Source organism: Phocoena phocoena, chromosome 9 (assembly GCF_963924675.1).
Source record: "Phocoena phocoena chromosome 9, mPhoPho1.1, whole genome shotgun sequence".
NCBI classification, from domain to species: Eukaryota; Metazoa; Chordata; class Mammalia; order Artiodactyla; family Phocoenidae; genus Phocoena; species Phocoena phocoena.
In genome coordinates this window covers 36,913,344-36,933,998 of record NC_089227.1, presented here as the reverse complement: position 1 = coordinate 36,933,998, position 20,655 = coordinate 36,913,344, and the positions used below count along the sequence as shown (strand labels likewise).

At 38.7% G+C, this 20,655-nt stretch overlaps 1 protein-coding gene across 1 annotated transcript in view; it reads left to right on the top strand.

Annotated features, from left to right (window-relative positions):
* The first annotated feature begins 689 nt into the window (after positions 1-689).
* LRRC72 (leucine rich repeat containing 72) overlaps positions 690-20,655 on the top strand; it is a 40,928-nt gene continuing 20,962 nt past the window's right edge. Inside the window, exons 1-5 of the mRNA XM_065884267.1 lie at positions 690-850; positions 6,546-6,619; positions 10,879-10,948; positions 19,090-19,171; positions 20,269-20,379. Coding sequence (XP_065740339.1) covers positions 758-850; positions 6,546-6,619; positions 10,879-10,948; positions 19,090-19,171; positions 20,269-20,379 — 430 coding nt within the window. The 5' untranslated portion in view covers positions 690-757. The remainder of the gene's footprint in view (positions 851-6,545; positions 6,620-10,878; positions 10,949-19,089; positions 19,172-20,268; positions 20,380-20,655) is intronic.

Sequence of the window (20,655 nt, the reverse complement as noted above, 5' to 3'; positions counted from 1 at the left end):
AAACCAACCCATTCAGTTGAATCAACATTTATTAAATGCAGTGTGTTAGGTCCTGGCAAAAAACAGTGATGGCACAGACAGAATCCTGCCTCCGAAGTTTCCCAAACTAGAGGAGAACCAAACTCATAAATAAGATCATAAGATAGTCTTGAAGTCTTCAAGATTGGAGGAGACTGGCCAAATAGTGACTCAACTTAGCAAAATAAACCTTAATGCAATGTTTTTAGAAAATCAAAATTAATGCAAGACATACATGACGAACAAAATGTCAAATTTTCAAATAAAGAGAGGATCAGCAGTATTGATTGTTTTTTCCTTTTGCCTTAAGCTCCACTAGGACTCTGTTAGGCACTGCTTCACCCCTACCCTCCGGGACGGCCAGTGTTTTCCAGACCCATCTAATTTTCAGAAACGTAAAATTTCTGATATTTAGATCTCAATAAAATTATTATTACTCGGTGACTGCAGTTGGGGTCCTCTGACACACTCATGGTCTCTGGCATATGCTGTCTTTCCGGCATGTATGGCACGCAGTACCCGACGCAGGGGAAACACTAGTGTATCTGAGGTACGACGCGGGGTGTTGCAGGGTCACACGCGCGAACGTCACAGAAGTCAGGATTTGGCTTCAGATCTTCCCTACTTTGGATTGGCTGTTAGTCAACAAGGTTCTGGTAACTGTTGGCAACCGTCAGAACAATCAGCCGCAGGCCAGGCTGGGTTGATCATAGGTGCTGCTGAGTCCCCCTGTGTCCTGATGACTGGGTACCTCGAACATCTGCCCTGTGCCTTCCAACACACGACAAGCCAAGCGAAGGCGGCAGATGCCGCCCTGGAAATCAGCCGTAGAGTAAGCATCGCCCCGTTCCCCAGATCACGGAGCATTTCGGGGCGGGGGCAGGGGCGGGGGCGGTGAGGAGGGGGCCTGTCAGATGCCCTAGTCTTCTGGAAGCCACCCCTGGGATCCAGGGTGGAGGGATGGAGCAACGGCGGACCTCAGCCAAACCCTCCACTGGGGCTAGAGGCCTGTAATCACCTGGGTGGGGGTTGGGGACTGCCCCTGATCCACACTAACTGATATATACTGACTTTTTCCCACTTAATATCTCCTGAATATATAATTATGGCAGTTTAGAGATTAGGTAATAAGGCCATAAATTTGGAGTCTTGACTCTCCAAAGGAGATATATATATACACATATATATAACACTGAAATGTTTCCCTAAAGTGCAGATCGACACACCGGGGAGGAAAAGTTCTTTGAGGGACAATACAAGCAGAGTTGAGGGCAGTTAAGATAATGGCTAAAAGAATATTTGAGTGGAAAAAAAATGTCAAAATTGTGTTATGCCACTTAGGACCTAGCAAGGTGTTCTTGAGTTCTCACACTTGTCTAGAAAGGCTGGGGGCTATGATGATTAATCAAGGCTGAAAGTTCTGTAATGAACTGAAAACTTCACACTAAATCTTAACTAACTTGTGGTGCCTGTGTATTGCATGTAGGTATAGGAATTTATCTATCATTAGTTTTTAATACAGTCTTGATTCTTCTAGGATTTAATAATCCCACAATTTTCAAACATTCTTCTCCTTTATCCAGATTCCAAGGCATCTGCCGTGGAAGAAGTTGCTTTTATTCTTTCCATGCTAGAACTGTCTACACCGAAGTTCTGTGTTGGATTGTTTTTATTTTCCTGTTTTGTCAATCCCTTAATTTGAAAGCTAACATTTCGTCCTCATCAGGTTGCTGAAATTTTTTTTTTTTTTTTTTTTGCGGTACGCGAGCCTCTCACTGTTGTGGCCTCTCCCGTTGCGGAGCACAGGCTCCGGACGCGCAGGCTCAGCGGCCATGGCTCACGGGCCCAGCCGCTCTGAGGCATGTGGGATCTTCCCGGACCGGGGCATGAACCCGTGTCCCCTGCATTGGCAGGTGGACTCTCAACCACTGCGCCACCAGGGAAACCCCTGAATACCTTTTCTGAGTGGTATCCTCTACCACCCTATGCAACACTGCAGATTCAAATTCTACCTTCTTGAAATCCTCCCTCTCAGCTCCCACTGTCTTTTTGTTTCTCTTCCTCACTTTATAAAAATCCCCGTCTTTCTCCTTTTCCATCTTGGTTCTCTCCTCCTCTTTCTAAATATAGACACTTCACGATGATCTTACCTGGGTCCCGCTCTCTCCTCTGTGCTGGCCGACTGGCCAGTCTGTACACACCCACCCTGGAATCTCTGGTGAGATCCGTTCTCCCACTTGCAGCTTCCTGGTGGATGGCTTGACTTGTATGTTCCACCAGTGCCTCAGTTTCAGCATTTCTCAACTGCAAGCATCTTCCCTCCCAGTCACCTGTCTCATCATCATGTCATCACACAATCATCATCACCTGTGACTTCCCTTGCCCTTATTCTCTGCCTCTAGTTACTTGCCAGTTCCCATCAGTTCTCTTTGTACATCACACGTCATATCTGTTCCCTGCTTATTCTCCCTTGCTACTGTCCTGGGGCAGGCTCATCAGCTCTTGACTTGATTTTCCAGAGGCAGCCTTGCTTCCTATCTGGAGTTCTGTCTGCACCCCAGGCCATCATATATGGTGCTGCTACAGTCATCTTCCTGAGATTTAGCTTTGTCACATCTTTTTCTCCAGTTTGAAAATCCTATAATACTTCTCTATTGCCCCAGAATTGAGTGCGGTGATGAATTACCCAATAGTTATTAAGCCCATTCTTTTACAGCCCGACAAAACAAGGGCACAAAAAAAGGAGGAAAAATGATTTTGAAATAACTTGATATTGCATATTACTTAAAAGCATTGATGTAGTTGTCATGGGAAAAATCAGAACTTTATTGGAATTCCTTACACTGATTTTACCGTGCAGTTAGTATATATATTTCATGTATATGTATATATATCTCGTATAAAATTAAATTAAATTTAAATTTCAGATTACATAAAATATGTGATTTTAGGTTAGCATTCTTAGGACCTATAAAAGTTTTGTTTGAGCAGTAGGTGCACACTTCTGAGCCTAAATTTCAAAGTTAGCACAAATAATATGACCCTAATCCACCTTTTAAAATTGATTCCTCACAATTGCCTTCCCTGTGCCTTTCCCTGCAGCCAAAGGCTGTACAACCCTAACGCCTCACACGTTCTTCCCCTGCTTTTTCTCCTTTGTGTACTTACTCCCCTGTGTCTAAAATGCCCATCCATCGATATCTGTGTCTCAGTTCTCCTCACTGTTTCAGACCCAGCCCAATTGTCAGTGCTGCCCTAAAATCCTCTCAAAGTTCCCAGGGTTGACAGTATTTTCTTCTTCCTCTGAATTCACCAGAGCATATTTTCCTTTTCTCTTAGCCCTTAATATTTGCAACCTTCTTTTGCAACATTGTGTATACTTCCTTCTCTTACTAATAGTTTAGTCATAGAGAGTAGGCACCTTTCCTGATTCATTGCTACATTTACTAGCTAGTCTCAGACTAAACTAGTCATAGCCTGAACTAAGACAAAGTAGTTTGTGGTTCAATAAATAGCTGAATGATCTGTTTGGACCTACGACTTAAAAAATGTTCATATTAAAGAGTGCTGTTGTGTGCAGCTGTTGTGAAAAATAGTATCGCAATTCCTTAAAAAACTAAATATATAATTACCATGTGATCCAGCAATTCCACTTCTGAATATATACTCAAACCAAGTGTAAGCAGGGACTCAGATATTTGTATACCCATGTTCATAGCAACATTATTCACAAAAGCCAAAAAGTGGAAACAACCCAAGTGTCCATTGATAGTTAAATGGAAAAACAAAATGTGGTATATACATACAATGGAATATTATTCAGCCTTAAAAAGGAAGGAAATCCTGGCGTACATCACAACATAGATGATTCTTGGAGACATTATGCTAAGGGAAATAAGCCAGTCGCAAAAAGACAAATACTGCCTGACTCCATTTATTTGAGGTACTTAGGGTAGTCAAATTTATAGATTGAAAGTAGAAGGGTGGGTGTCAGCAACAGGGGAAGAAATGAGGAGTTAGTGTATAATGGGTACGGAGTTTCATTTGAGGAAGATGAAAAACTTCTGAAAATGGATGGTGGTAATGGCTGAGCAGCAATGTGAGTGCACTTAATGCTACAAAACTGTACAGTTATAACAGTAAATTCTATATTATGTATATTTTACCACAAAAAAAAAAATAGTCCAGGGCAAGAATTCTTGCGCTTCTTTAGATGAAAGGAATATGCTGCTAGTGAAGTTGTTTGTTGTTTGGGAACTAGAACTGCTCCACCACGGATTCACTGAAAGTTGAAACTTCTTGGCACGTTTTTGGGTTCTTTGGCATTTTGACACTTTCTTGTTACCAGATTCGTATGAAGTTTTCAGTTGGAAGGAAACATGCCATGATAAAGAGCTGTGTAAATAAATAATTAATTACATCAGTGATTCACATATTATGACGATAGTTTCAATTTTCCTTTTCATGTTTTTATTTTCAAAATTTGATTTAAATCCTAAAATACTCATTCCATGGCTAAAATGTTCAAAATGTGTATTAATTTCTGATTACTAAGTTAATATGTGTTTATCATAAAATATTCAAACATTATTGAAAAGTGGATTGCTTTAAAAGTGACAATCCCTCATGATCTCAAGTGATAACTTGTTAATAATTTGGAGTGTGTGCGTTTTGTGTGCATATAAATATCATTGGTAACAAAACTGCCTATGACATTTTAACTTAAAAATATATTTTGGATATCTTTATAGCTCTAGATATCCATCTGTCTACATTTTTAAGCTACTGCACAGCGTTCTATTGAGAAGTTACATTTCTTTTTTTTTCGGCACGCGGGCCTCCCACTGCTGTGGTTTCTCCCGTTGCGGAGCACAGGCTCCGGACGCGCAGGCTCAGTGGCCATGGCTCAGGGGCCCAGCCACTCCGCGGCATGTGGGATCCTCCCGGACCAGGGCACGAACCCGTGTCCCCTGCATCGGCAGGCGGACTCTCAACCACTGCGCCACCAGGGAAGCCCAGAAAGAAGTTACATTTTAATTTAACCCATATTCCAATTAATGGGGCATATTTCACAACTACAATGTATGTATGAGATGAGCAGTGGTATTCACATTTTGCATGTGTGTGTATGTACTGGTGTATTTCTGAGTGCTAGATGTGAAATTGTGGGAGTAAGTTAAAAGCAAGTTTGTAATTTTAATAGATAGCTGCAAAATTTTAATTCTAATTTGACCAGGCTTTAACATTCCAAACACTTTGGTGAAATTGAGATTGACTGTGTACAGTAGAAGCTGATGGTTTGGATGTTAAATTAAAATTCCCAGATGTGGTTGCCTAAGACTGATCTATTGGGTTTTTCTAAGCCCCAGATTCAGCTCACTTACCATGGACACAAAAATACCCTGATGGAAATGCCTACACCTGAGCCAATAAATTCTCTAAGCCCCAAGATTCAGGTTGTGTAGCAGGGTCGCAAAGGAAGTTTGGGATATATATTAGCAGCTGCTCTCCATCCCTGGGGTATCTGCCTTTTTCACTTCTTCAGATATTTGTTCATCCCATTAAATCTAGCTCTTCTAATGTCCTCTACTAAATAATAAAACCATTGTCAAAATTTCATAAATCCCTTACTGACATTACTACCTCACCACCCACAACAAATCCCAGCTGAAATTTGGTGATTGTTTTGACTCTGGTAATTACAATGTTTGTCAGATTCCAGAAGTGCAATGATTATACTTTCCACTTTTGTTGTATCTTGTTAGCTTAACTCCCTCATTGATAAATTATAGATGGGCTTTAATTTTTCCATATCATCTTAGGCCATGTGGCCTATACATGTTATTCTGTAGTTTAGTAAAGGACCTTAAGAAGAAAGAGCAAAGCAGTTAAATAGCTGTTGTTGGATGTGTGTTTTCCAAAAATAACCTATGGGAATAAAATCGCTACTTCTCCACCAAAAATTCCCATTGTGCAAGTGTGTCAGTAACTCTTGAAACATGAATACACTGTTTCTTTGCAGAGAAAAGAAAACATTTATTCATTCATTCATTCGTCTGACATGTATTGAGAATTTACAGGGTGCCAAGCCCCTACATGATAATGTACATTATACTCTACTCCCTCCACCTCCAACCTTGATACTGTGTCTTCTGCAAATATGGAAAACCTACCAAATGTCAGTCCTTCACACTTGAAGGTATATTTACAGATATTTAAAGACCAGATTACTCTTCCTCACAGAGAATCGAATACTTGGTTTTGGTGTATATGTACACATACACATTTTTTCTCTTGATTAAAATTTGTTTACACATCTGTGCCCGAGATTAAGGATAATGAAATTCAACCACAAAAATGATTAAGTAATGTATAATTGTAGCGTTGGAATTTATCAGTTTAGAGTAGTTGCCTCCATATTCACCTTTCTTTTGATCTTCTTGTAGACATTATTGTTATTGACTGTAAATGTCTCAGTATTTTTGCTCAGTGGAATGTGGCTTGACAGATTAATTATATGTTATCAGGCAGTTGAAGATCAACTAAAGATATGTGGCCACAAGAAGGATGCTGATGTCTTTGAGCTGTTTCTTTCTCAAAAGTAAGTGTGCTTTATATGTGAAATAGAAGAGCGTCATGTTATGTTTCATAGATTCAAATGTTCTCTTCCATTGTTTTCCCCTTCTGTGGATAGGCAAGTAGCACACGCTCGTTGGCATCCACAGTCTCTATTGGAGATGCAGGATCCTGAAGTGGATAAAAACAAAGATTATGGAGTCAGGCTGAGTTTGAATCCCAGTTTTATCTCTTCCAGCTGGGTGACCGTGGGTGGGTCATAAGCCTCTCTGTTAGGGATGTCAGGTTTAGCCAATAAAAATATAGAACATCCAGTTACATGTGAATTTCAGAGAAACAAATGAATATAATTTTTTTAGTATAAGTATGTCCCACACTGCATTGGGACATTTGTTGTTTCTTTGAAGTTCACATATAACTGTGTATCCTGTGTTTTATCTGGCAAACCTACTGCCTGCATATAACAGTGCTATCTGCTTCACAGGGTTGTTGTGAAGATTAGGTGAGTTAGTAGAAGGTAGAGAAGGGTCTGGTACACAGTAAGTACTCAATCAGCATTAGTACAGTTAATGTTACTACTACTATTAGAGAATAATGGCTCATTATACCACTATACTATAATAATAACCCCTATTATACTATAATCTCTACCTAACAACCTTTATACTAATTTTACTGGTAAGTATGAAACTTCTCCCTTATATAACTTCTTTATATCGATTTCTTTGATTCCACTCCAACTCCCCAAGGTGGCAGACAGCAAAGTTGGGTTCTTCTTCTACAGAGGAATCACGGTGCCTGAGATAGAACCCAGGTGGAAGAGGAAGTATGTGTTCCGTTAGATGCTGACAGCACAGGTTTTACTAGCCCACAAGTGACACCTGTGTAGTCACAGTTAGCATTTTCATCATAATGACCGTATTCCTACTCTTCTTTCCCTTCTTCATACTTTTTGATCTCTGTGAATTCCATGTATTATTTTTAAAGATACTTAACGTATTTCTACATGTACGTAATATTCGGAACTTAGCTGCTTTTTGAAGAAAATGTCCTACTTTATCAATGAAGTTAATCACTTTATCTCTAGTGATTTGAGGAAATCCTTTATTAATAAACATATTTCTTTTGTTTTATATTAATATGTTTTAGTTTATTAGTGTGGTGAATAATATTTAAAATAATATTTATTTCTGTAATGGCCCTGAATCTCTTGGTAGTAAGGGAATATATAGCTGACAAATATAAGCTTTTTTAAAATATACATCTTAGAATGGAACAAGTATGTGGGTAATTCTGACAAACTTAAGGTCATGCTTTGAACCTTCCTATAGATCAGTTGGTTTTATAATAACAATAAATATTTTTCTTGTCTTCAAAAGATTGCATCTCTAAGCCTTTCATGATTTTAAAAACTGTACACACTTGATCACTAAGATAAGTAGATAACAATAAGAAAAGCTTTAAAACACTAGAAAAAAATAGAAATATTGATCTTCTGACAGTGGTAATTGGTGGTCTTCTCAATTAAAGGACAATACGTTTTGAATCCTAAGAATACTAAGTCATCATTTAATCCATTTGGGTACAAGAAATGTTTCACTGTCCAGATGCCAATAAACTGGGTAAACTGGCTTATTTGCCTAAGTCTTTGTTGCCCTTGGAAAATATCCTATCAGTGTTTCCTTGAGAAATCATGCAGCACATATACTGTAACAACAGAGCTGACGTATTATTGTCAGCCTGAGTCATTGCCAGCATTAGTAGTAGAATTTCCTATCATTGTCTTCCATTGGCCTCACCTTAAAAATGTAACAGCTCATTATTGATTTAGGATGGGTTTATACGCAGAATAAACCCTTCTGACTTGAGTTAAATTCCCCTCAACAGTAAGCCACTTTATTACATTATCTAATAGCAGAAAGTTCAGCACCAGTACTACTAATACAAGAAAATTAATGACACTTACTTGACACAGTTGATATTTTTAAGCATTAATGTATTAAAATAACTTTCCTGGGAATTCTTGGAGAGATACTCTAAGTGGGGCTTGAGTTTCTCTGCTACCATGTAGTGATTGCTTTATTTTCCTTAGGAAATATTGAAGCTAACATAATATCATTGTTGTCCAATGCAATAGTTTAAATGTGTCAGGGTCCAAATTCCCCTCCCAGAAATTAGCTACACATCTACAGTGAAAGAGGAGAATGCATTTTGTGTGTAAATCTATTACAAGTTGCTTTGAAGAAGCCTAGAATATTTTGTTGTGCCAGGGAAGTGCTCGAAGACTAACGGTACATGTCAAAAGGACAAGGTGGGCTGCTTGAAAAGTCTTTTGTTTGGGATAATTTGAGAATAAAAAAAAAAAGTACGAAAAGATTAAGAAAAAACTACTCAAATGAGAAAGGTGGAGATGAGAAGGAATGAGAGAAATAAAGGGGAGGGGAAGATCTTTTTTACGGAATACCAGCTAATAAATGTAAAAAGAATGAGAGCATTAGAAAAATTACCATTTCATAATACCAAATCTACTGATTCAGGTAAAGGTTATTAATCAAAGCTAAAGCCATTAAATAGTTATTGGGGACCACTAATCTGTTCTCTGCAGATTGGCGGTTACCAGAGGGGAGAGGGATTTGGGGGTGGGGCATGATATAGGTGAACGGGATCAAGAAGTACAAACTTCCAGTTGTAAAATAAGTCTTGGGGATGTAATGTACAGCATGACCACATGCCGTGGAGGCTGCAGAGCCTGTTTTCCGCAACAGGAGAGGCCACAACAGTGAGAGGCCCGTGTACCGCAAAAAAAAAAATGAATAAATAAGAAAGTAAATGTTAAAGTCAACAAAGAAGAGAAGGTGACTATTCTAAATTTAAGAAGACTAAGGGGTTATACTAACTGAAAATGCAATGCATGAATGTTGATGGGATTCTGGGTTTAAACAAAGAAAAAATCTATAAAAGAAATGTAGGAGCAACAGGAACAATCTGAATATGAATAGTAGTGTATTAGATGATATCATTGAATTCAATTTTAATTTTCCTAAGAGTGATAATGGTATGGGGGTTATGCAGGACAGCGTCCTTATTTGAGGGATGCGTGTGCCGAAGTATTTACGAATCAGAGTCTGCAACTTATTTTCAAATGATTCACCAAGAAAATTATCAACCCACAAATAGATATATTGTATATATAGATAAGAGAGTGAGCATAAATGTGGCAAAATATTAAAAATTACGAAGGCATGCATTGTACTACTCCTTCAACTTAGGTTTGGAATTTTCCAATATAAAAAGTGGGCGAGAAGGGTTTCATTTGTTTAGAAATGTTGTTTGCATGACAAAAAATATGTTTTCACAAACATTTAAAAAAATTAGTCCCTCAGTGTCCCAAGGTTAAACATAATTGTGAAAGGGTGTTGCTACAAGTTAGTAAATGTAATATTAATTAACATTAGTATTTTTAAAGTGTTTAGAAAAGTACCTTGCACACAAAGTGTGCTCTATAAGTGTTTAATAGAGACATATATGTGTATATACCTGGCCTGGGCTCACGATTTCTGTCCTAAGAAATAAAAGAGATCAGAATACTCCAGCCCACAGCAGTCAAAGGGCCAACTGTCTGCAGAGGCCGTGCTCTCTTTGCTGACAGCTCCTCCACCACACCCTACGTCTGCCCCTTCGCTGAGTGAGCTGCATCACCAAAGAGACTCATGACCACTGGGGCAGCTGGAGTCCTGCACAGTTCAAGAAGGATGGGTAACATTTTTGACCCCATATTTAATAAACAACAAAGGGAGAATAAAACACTTAACCCAGTCTCTGTCTCTTGGTGTCCTACAATTTCCATGTCTTAAATCCAGTTTGGCCAAGATCTGGACAACCTCAAAGTAAGGACCCTGCAGGCGCTGTTGAAGCAGGAGTCAAGGCTGTTTCCCATATTTACCTTAAGTCCCATGTCTTCTGCACTTTTCTTCCTCTGCTCTCTCCTCAGTGAAATCTTTTAAAATTAAGGTCCCCCAAAATTCAGTCATAATGAGGTATAAATTTCTACTAATGTCATAAAATTCTCTTTTAGTATTCATTTTACTAGCTGACAAAAATCTTAACCCAAGTGAATGAAGTTTTGAAGACGGAATTTAGGAAGTTAGCACATATAAGAGTGCCAGTAATTTTGAAAGGACAGAGAGAGGCCTTTCCAGTTCCCCCCGAGTCATACTACATAAGCCACCTTACCCATGAATGAATTAATCATTGCTAATGTTCCCTTTTTGTTTTCCTTTCCAGGGAACTGACAGAGGTCATTGATCTTTCTAGGTTTAAAAAATTAAAATACTTATGGCTACATCATAACAAGGTAATATGATATTTGATCTTAAATGGCTCTATAATTAAATTGCTATCTTAATTTCATGTTTTTAATAGAACTGATCCTGAAAAGTATTAATACTTTATACTCCTAATTTTAATTTAGGTAAGAAACTTTATATATATGCAGGTATATTGAATAGCACGATTTGTGAAATGTTATCAGACTGGAACCTTACTTTTTTCTCCCATGTGCTTTCAAAACTGCTCAGTGGAAGCTATTGCTTCCCAGTTTCCCGGAAGAAAACTTGGGCAGTCTCATGACCTTTCTTATCTCTCTTATGTAGTTCAAAAGCTTACAGTCCATTTTGAGACATAGTCATACTCTCAGTTCAGAAATGAGAATGTGGAGGTGAATATGTTAATTCATAAATGAGACATCCCTCTGTCTCCCCTCCCTTATCCAGCTAGGGCTGACTGCAGATGGCCGCCTGCCTGCTTCATTAGCAAGGGGGGTGTGGTTGGTTGTTTCCCTTGCCTCTCACCTCCACCCAAGCCTTCTCCAGGGTTGGTATGGAATGGGGAGGAGTGGAGGCACAGGAAAGGCAAAGGAAAAACAAAGTTTCTATTTGATTTGCACCCTCTGGTGTCAACATGTTCAGAGTTTACTTCTCTTAATGGGTTATTCAGAAGCTCCCCTGCTAGGTTCCTCCAACTCTAATTTCCTCTTCGCTGGCCACTCCTGACCTCCCTTTCACCTTGTATCCCAGTGGTACTTACAACTGAGCATCTCCTGGCCTTGGCAAACTGCCCATTTGGGCAGGATCCTTTGTAAAGTGCCCTAGATCAGCATTCCTCCAATGGTCCTGCATGTGTTTCCCAGAACTCACACACCTTTGTCCTGCTCTCAGAAGGATTGATTACCTCCCAGTTGCCACCCATACTGATCCAGCTTCTTCAGGAAGTGCCAGGCACTAAGCCAACATGTCCCCAACTGCAGGGAATGCTTTTCAAGGGCACTGAGTGTGGCCCTTGAAGCTTTTCTTCGAGGCTAGGGTTTAGCTGGCAGTGCCTCCTCTGTAGTGGAGTCCTGAGTGGGGCTCCAAGCTCTCTTCAAGTCATAGAGCAGGACTGAACTACAATTCAAGCCAAAACAATCATTACAGTCAGTCACTCTCAAATTTCTAAAGTTGGACTTTCCAACGGCTTGTATTTTGTTCATTATAAATTGATGACCCAATCTTAGCATTTTAAATTTAAACTTTCAAACACCAGCTGATTAAAAAATAATGATTTGAGTTTTCAGTAGTAGTCTGCTTGTCAAGCAATAGTCCAGATTCACAGCATTGAATCTTTAAGCATCCATGTTTATGAAAGTATTTCAATATTACGTTGCATTTTCAGTCTGTTCTTTTAACCAAGTGGAAAATGGAAAATGAAAGTTTTTCTAGTATTAAGTGCAAGCTTAAGTTTCATAAGCTTAAAATAAATTCTAGGAGAACAAACACAAATACATTCAAGGCCCAGGCAGCTAACAACTGAAATGGAAAGTGCACACACTACTTAAGAGCATACAAGTTCAAAACTCTTTTAAATACCCTGCCAAAAATTATCCTGGGTCACAGTGTGTGACCTCTGATTAGAAAAAGATGGAACTCATCAAGCATGGCAAAAGTGACTAATCTTTGCTTTTCATGTGTGTTCCTTGTGGAGTTCAGTATTCAGTTTTGAAGGAAAGAATGTACAAATGTTGGCAGTATTTCTAAAGGGAGAGGTATAATTAGGGATTTTGTAATATTTTTTGGCTTTCTTGTAGTGGACACTGTCCCACCTTCAGCCAGTCATTGAATTTTCACACAGTTGAATTACAGATACATTACGTACATAGGAAGGGATTGCATACACTGTCAACTATTGTACTTTCTTTTGTTTTGGAAGGGGTGGGTGGGGAAAGGGTGCAACAAAGGGCTAAATTATCTTCTTGTGTTTGGTTATTTATGCTCAACATACTATATTATTTCCAAAATAACCATCACTTAACTTTGTTTTTTAAAAATAGACATTTATTCCATATAATCCTGAAAGGATATCATATTTGAAATAAGTTATAAGTGGTCAGGAGATGAGTGAATAAGCTAACGTGAGTTTTTCTATTGATCGATAATTGACTGGTTGCTAAGTTGCCTGTGTATTCACACTCTATGAAAAATTAAAATCTTATTCAGGATCCAAAACTCTAATGGGCATATTACCTATGATAGTACTTCATCAAAATTCACATGGAAAATTTTGATTATCACTTTTCTTTAATATCTAGATTATATTAGGTGGACCACTAAGAAGTTACTTTGCCAGAATAGAAATGGTATGAAGAATCATGGTGAAAATCATCAACATTGACAAAGGAATACAAATATTTAGAATTGTAATGTTTTGTTAACAATGATCTAAATTTGTGACCAGCATTGTTCTTACATTATATTAGGCTACCCTTTATTTAGGAACAAGTAAGGCACAAAATAGTAAAATAAAATGAACATACCTTTTTTTGTTTATTCATTTATTCAATCAACAACTTTGTTGAGATGTATGTACTGACCATTATTGGTTGTCCATTCATTATCCATTCTATTCTTTTACCTATACAGCAGAATCTGGGTTAAGGTATTGGTACATACTTCTTTTTAGTCAGATAGGTGGCTCCATTCCCAGTTCCAAGAGGTGGAGCCTGAACTGTTTAAACCAATCAGGATAATCCCATCTTCCTTGTGAGTGGCTAGTCAATGAATTGGCTCATAACCCGGCTGTCGTAATAGATATATTGGAGGTAGCTACTAGGAGACTTCTGTGAAAGGTTTCCTTATTCCTGAAAAAGAGCACTAGAAGAGAGGTCCCTTGTTCCCTCTGGATGTTTTCTTGCCTGGCTAGTAAGCCAGGAACCATCCTATCAACTTGCGGATGTATCCAACATTGTGAGAAAAGCAGAGCTCAGAGAAGCATTGAGATATTAAAACTGAAGCTTTCACAACCTCTGGACTCCTTGATATGTGAGATAATAAGTGTTCTAATTTATGTGCCAGTTTGAGTTGAGCTTAGGAGTTACTTGGAGCCCAAAGCATCCTCTGTAATATGGTTTATTCTGTACTTGCATTAGGCTACTGATAGAATATAAAAATAAATGTGATGGTGCCTGCTCTAGTGATAGAATTAGGAAGGGCAGAAGGTGTGGCTGTACTCCTGATGAGGAAACTGTGGTTGCGAACTGCCTGGAATGGAATGAGAGAAAGCAGTGGTTTGGGGAGACAAAGGATGAATGTAGTTTGGTGTGTTTGGAGCCTAACATGCTTGAAGGGTGCACACTTCTCCCCATTATTATGTAGTGGATGATAAAACTGGAGCTTCTGGTCTGACCTGGAACCAGCAAATTAGATAGGTACAAGTTGTTTCTGAGGACGTGCAATGCCCCAGCTTTCCTAGGTTTGCTCAGGCTGCCCCGCTTCCTTCATTATGCTCTCCGAGGGCTTGCTTTCTCCTTGTACTGCATAGATATCTACTAGTCCTGCAGCTCCTCTCTTTTCTGGGTCATCTGTTTCTAATCTCCGCCGATGTAATTAGTGGGAGGCAACTGCTCTTAGGTGCGTATTAACTGAGGCCTTCTGAAGACTCCCTGCCTTGTCTCATCTTTTAGCAAGGCTGACCGAGGGAATTTTAGGTCAGTTCATCTTCTCCAGCTTTCCTAAGAAAAGAAGCTGGGTCTGCTCAGACGGGTGATCTAAGTGATTTGCATTTTATACTACAGATTCAAAGGTATATAGACATTTGATCTGTTTGTGTTTTGGGTCATTACCTCAAAATTTTTCTTTTACAGACGTTTAGTAGTGAGCTCATAATATTGTTGTCACAATGCTGGTATCCTTCTATTTCTGGAAGACCTAGCATTACTTGGGTGTATTTCATGTGTCACAGATTAGAGTAAGCATTTGATGAGAAACCTGTATATAATGCCTCACCAAGCAACTGTCCAAAATGGAATCTGAGTTTCTACCATGTAGCAAAAACTGAACACTTGACAACTTTTACAAACTAAATTTAAATAAAAATACCTATTCTGGCAAGGTCATTGTTTATAAACGTCTTCATCTAAAACATAATCAAAATACTTATTTATAATAACATTTTCCACACTAAAATAATATACAATAATGTATGGTGTACTATACACCAACTTTATTTTTTTCTTTTTTCGGTACGCGGGCCTCTCACTGTTGTGGCCTCTCCCGTTGCAGAGCACAGGCTCCGGACGCGCAGGCTCAGCGGCCATGGCTCACGGGCCCAGCTGCTCTGCGGCATGTGGGATCCTCCCGGACCGGGGCACGAACCCGTGTCTCCTGCATCGGCAGGCGGACGCTCAACCACTGCGCCACCAGGGAAGCCCTATACACCAACTTTTGATCCAAGTCAGATAGCCTTGAGTTTGAACCCTTGCTCTGTTGTCTTGAGAAAGTTGTTTTTTAACTTCTTTTAGCCTCAGTTTCCTCCTAGGTAAATAAGGGAACAAAACAACATGGGCTATTAGAAGGATCATATTAGATAATGGTGAAAACATCTAGCTTAGTGCTTGGGTCATAATAAGCACTTAAAAGAGGGCTTCCCTGGTGGCGCACTGGTTGAGAGTCTGCCTGCCGATGCAGGGGACACGGGATTGTGCCCCGGTCCGGGAAGATCCCACATGCTGCGGAGCGGCTGGGCCCGTGAGCCATGAGCGCTGAGCCTGCGCGTCTGGAGCCTGTGCTCCGCAACGGGAGAGGCCACAACAGTGAGAGGCCTGCGTACCGCAAAAAAAAAAAAAAAAAAAAAAAGATATGACTGTCCCCTTGACTCTGAACCAACAGTTCTCAACTAGGAGCGACTTTGCAACCCCTGCCACACCTCCCACACACAAGGAGAACATTTGGCAATGTCTGGAGACCTTTTTGATTTTCACAACTGGGGTGTGTGTGTTCCTGGCATCTAGTGGGTAGAGGCTGGGGATGCTGCCAACCATACTACAATCCACAGGGTAGCTTCCCCAGCCCCCCAACAAAGAATTATCTGGCCCCAAATGTCAATAGCTGTAAAGGTTGAGAAATCCTGCTCTAAAAGAATGCCTCCTTAATTTTAAATTCATGCTGGTGTAAAATTTTCCCCACTAGTACCTCAGCAGTTACGTGTAAGAGCTTTACCTTGAATGTAAGTGCTCTCAGCTCTATGAAAAATAATAATGGTTAAATAGTAAATAATAAAAGCTATCGTTTATTGAGCCCTTGCTATGTGCTAAGCCCTGAGCTAAGATATATGATTTGTGGAATGTCACATTCAGTATAAATCCTATGGCAATCCTTAGACTCAGTAGTACAGATTTTCCTAAATGGATAATTATAATAACATTTTACTTTAACAATGGTTTGAGTGTCAGAACAATCAGCATGTCTTCCAACTCCTATTCCTACATCTTGACTTCAACAACTTGGTACATTGCAATGTCTATCTAAGTCCTGTGAATTCTGCCTTGGAATTATCTCTCAGTTCCCTCTACTTTGCTCTTCTCCCACTGTTATTACTCTACTCTGGGACCCATATATTCTTTGGAATTAGCATAACACCATTTTTGTTCATCTCTTGCTGTTATACTTACTATCTCCTCTAAATAGTACTCTTCCCTGTCATTTTTTTTTTCCAAAATAAAACTGGGCAATAACACTCCTCTGCACAAAATCTTTTATTAGTTCCCCAAGATTCTCATGATCTGGCCTTATCTCTTTTCACTACATTCCTCCCATTCATTTCGCCCCAACAAAAGGTACAATCTTAAAATTCCAATAATCATGGTCCAAAGATGTTAATGCTCTTGGGAAAGTTATTCTATAGTCAAGATGAAATGGTTGAGTTTATTAGTATTCTTGAGTTAATGTGTAACGCAAGAGAAATTAAAACCTCAACTAATTAGAATGTTCTGTTAATGTGTGGTTGAGCAGGCAACTGGGAAAAAAGAGAGAAGAAAAAGTCGTGGTTTGCCCTGGTGTTCTCTTTCTAGGCTGATGTTAGGTGTGGCTCTCATTAGATCAGGGAGTGGATGGAAGGTAGTGAGTTGCTGTCAGGAGGCCAGCAGGAAGAGTAGAAAGGGATATGAAGCCAACTGGGACCCACCCCTCACTGTGTTGAAGGGTCTCTCCTACCTGGGGGAAACATGGCTCCTTTTGTGACTTAACAAAGCTGAAGTGCAGTTACTGGTGGTTCTCCTGCATGAGTGCTCACATAATTAGGTACAGATGAGACTGTGAGACAATGAGATGAGCAGCACATGTGCCTTTTATAGCTTCATAATTTGTGACTGTTACAAATATAAGAAAAAATTAAAGACAATTCACTAAAGAAACCCATTTTCAAACTTTGATTACAAATCTAAAATAGCTTTTCTGAGATACAAGAGGGCATGAGTAAAATTTCCAATAAATCCTCACTAAATCAGACAGGTTGGCATCTGTCTATCTGAATCAACCAATCAAAGGTCAAAACAGTTCTATTTAACTGATGACAGTAGTTACTGTGATAGGCTTTAATAAACATGTGAAACTAATTTACAATCATAAGCATATATTTCTGTATATATAAATTAGGAAGCACTTGATCAATAACTATTTCATATGATTCTTCTCCCTGCTAGATCCTGTATTAAGCAGTAAATTTAGCCTTGTTACATTTAACTTAAGGGCTGCTTTTAGAACATACCAGCCCCACGTTAAGACTCTACCATGCCTCATCCTCATAACTCAAACAAATCTGTCAATTTCTATTGAGGTTATAAAGTCAGTATTTTTAAAAAAGTAGTGGGATTCTCCTTGCAGGGCAACAGAAACATTTCTGAATTCAGTTTAAATACTCCTACCATGTACTTTAATGGTGCATTTGAGGAATTTTCAAGAGCGTTTTGACTATTTTCAATTCTTACAGTACACCGAATTTCTAATCTAACTTTAAAAGCAAGATGCAGCTTCACCATATCATTAGGAGAATGGAGAGGTGGGAAGGACAACAGACTGAAGAAACATCGTTTCTTTCCTTAAGGAAGACACAAAACTAGTGATCAAGTAATTGCACAAGTCATAGGAGGTGTTGGATGTGGACAAGAAAAGGAAGATTCATGGGCATGGGGGTTGTCAGGAAAGGCCTTATTTAAAAAAAGATGAGCTGTAAAGTAACAGGATTATTCTGTGCCTTGTCTTCTCCTTGGGGATGGTGGCTGGTTGAGCTGTTAGCACTGACATCCTGTGTGGTCAGATTACAGAGTCCTCGGCTAAGCTGAGATCTGTTGACCCAAAGGACAGTGAGCCTGAGAAGAGGAGATGGTTCATAGACTGGGGCATAAAGAAAGGGAATTCAGAATTAGACAATCTCGGAGGTAGAGCTTGGGGAGGGGAGGTAGAGCATTGACTGCAGAATTAGACCATCTCTCAGGAGATCTGACTTAAAATGCTGGAGCAGGTGGAAGTTTAGAGAAACAAAAAGTGGGTCAAAACAGAGCAAGAAGACAGCAGTGAGATGCAAAGAGATCAAAGAACGGTCTCAGCAAATCCCTGGAGCAGTGGAAACTTCTTGAGGCAGCCTGCTCAGGCATGGTTGGATAGGCCTTGCCAGCCTAGGGCAGTTCCTTTAAGAATAATCAGAAATGTACCAGGAGGAAAAGCCGTGCAGGCAAAGAGAAATCGTGACTCATACACAGATGCAGAAACGATTCAGCATTATCGGAGGAGAGAGCCCTTGGCACATAATAGGCACTTAATAATATGTGATGGTGAATTAGTGGATATATGGAGCCAAATCCAATGTGACTATAGGGCAGAGAAATGTAGGGAAGGTTGTGAGAGCAAAAGGATAGGCCAGATTCCAGAGGCTTTGAAAACCTTTCAGGGAGTTTGGTGGAGACGTGGTAAGAGAAGTTCGAGTATTAAGTTAGCTAAAAGCACCCTTTTTATCATACGTATCTTCAAAGACAATCCAGACATAAACTCATGGCCCAGATCAAAAGGTTGCACATAATTAATAAAAACAGCAAACGCTGAACTTCTATGGTTCTTATTAAATTTTTATATCTGTATGTAATTACATGTAATTATTGTAGAAAGAATATTGTTCTCTAACTCTCATTTTCAGCTCCATGGAATAACATTTATAACTAGAAACTATTGTCTGGCAGAACTATACCTAAACAACAATGCAATATTTGATATACAAGGTATGTCTTAAATTTTGTCTTTTGATTGAATTGATTTTCAATTAAATAATAACTTTCAACTATGGTATTGCTCATGGCATGCAATAATCTGTTTTAACATTTCTGTTGAAAATATATGATGGAAGCTGTTATTTTTTAATGTTCTTGTGTACATTTCATTTTAAGATGTGCTGTTTGATTATGGTTTTAGCTCAATATTGTCATGTATCTTATTCAAGATGTAAAAGAATCTTTTTTTAGCATAGAAATTTTGCCATTCTACTGCACAGTTGGACACAAACTAGATATTGTGGAAGCAAATTTTAATGTTTGGGAGCATTAATAAAAAATAATGACTTCATAAATAGTTCTAAATATTTTTACAGGCTGTAATTTTTCCCAGCCAAATTTCTGTTTCACTCTGAGTTAATTTTGTACCTGCAACAATCTCTAAACTGACAATTTCAAGCCTGGTATAAAAGTACATGATATACTAGGATCATGAGATACAAAGAAGTATGGTACAAAACATTTTTCTTCTGTATTACATGCTGCAGAATTGAAATATCGTAAATTTTGAGATCCAGTATGATTCCTTGTTCCATGAAGAAAGGAAACCTTGCCAATTCAACTATGATGTCGTTATTGCAAAGATACAACACACTTTCACTTATGTTAAAAATGTGGGAACATGTGCAATTTGGAATCAATAAGATGATAGGAATATTTGGCTTCCCATTGTGTAAAGAAAATATTTAGTTGAGCAGTTTGGGGGAGATACTGATTTGAATAACCATTTCCTGGATGGGCACTATAAACTAAGCAACATTGGCAAAACAAAACAAACAAAATAAGGATAACGAATACAACCCCTTCAGAATCAGACAAAATCATTGCTACAGAAAAAAAAAACAGTGGAAAGAAATTGGCTCTATATTCCCAAATTACAGTCACTTATTTGAATTGTTATGCTTTGTTGTATTCTTAATGAAAATTCATCATATTATTAATAATTCCTCCCTTCACCAGATGTCATGTATTTGCTTTTGCTTAGGTAGCATGTTTAATTAGCATTAAAAATGTTTAAAATCTTATACAAATATTTTAATTTCTTTTAGGCCTGCACTCTTTGCATTCGTTGCATATACTCCTGCTGCACCACAATGAGTTAACAAACATTGAGGCAACAGTAAAGGAATTAAAGGGAATGCTAAATCTGAAGACCCTAAGTATTAATTTGCACTTTTATATAGCCATAACTTAAAATAGTGATAACACAGGACATTTTTTCATTCTTTGAATTTAAATTAGATCAGTGTTTATAACAAAACTACTTAGTTTCCAGAAAACAAGACTAGATCTTTTTCTTTTTAATAATACATTTTTGAAAGAACAACAGGTAGAAAAACAATTTTTGTGAAATGATATGGCATGCCAAATGGAAATGATGAAAGCAAAAAGAGAGGAGGTACATGTTTAAATCTGTGTTTTTGGTTTTACCTCTA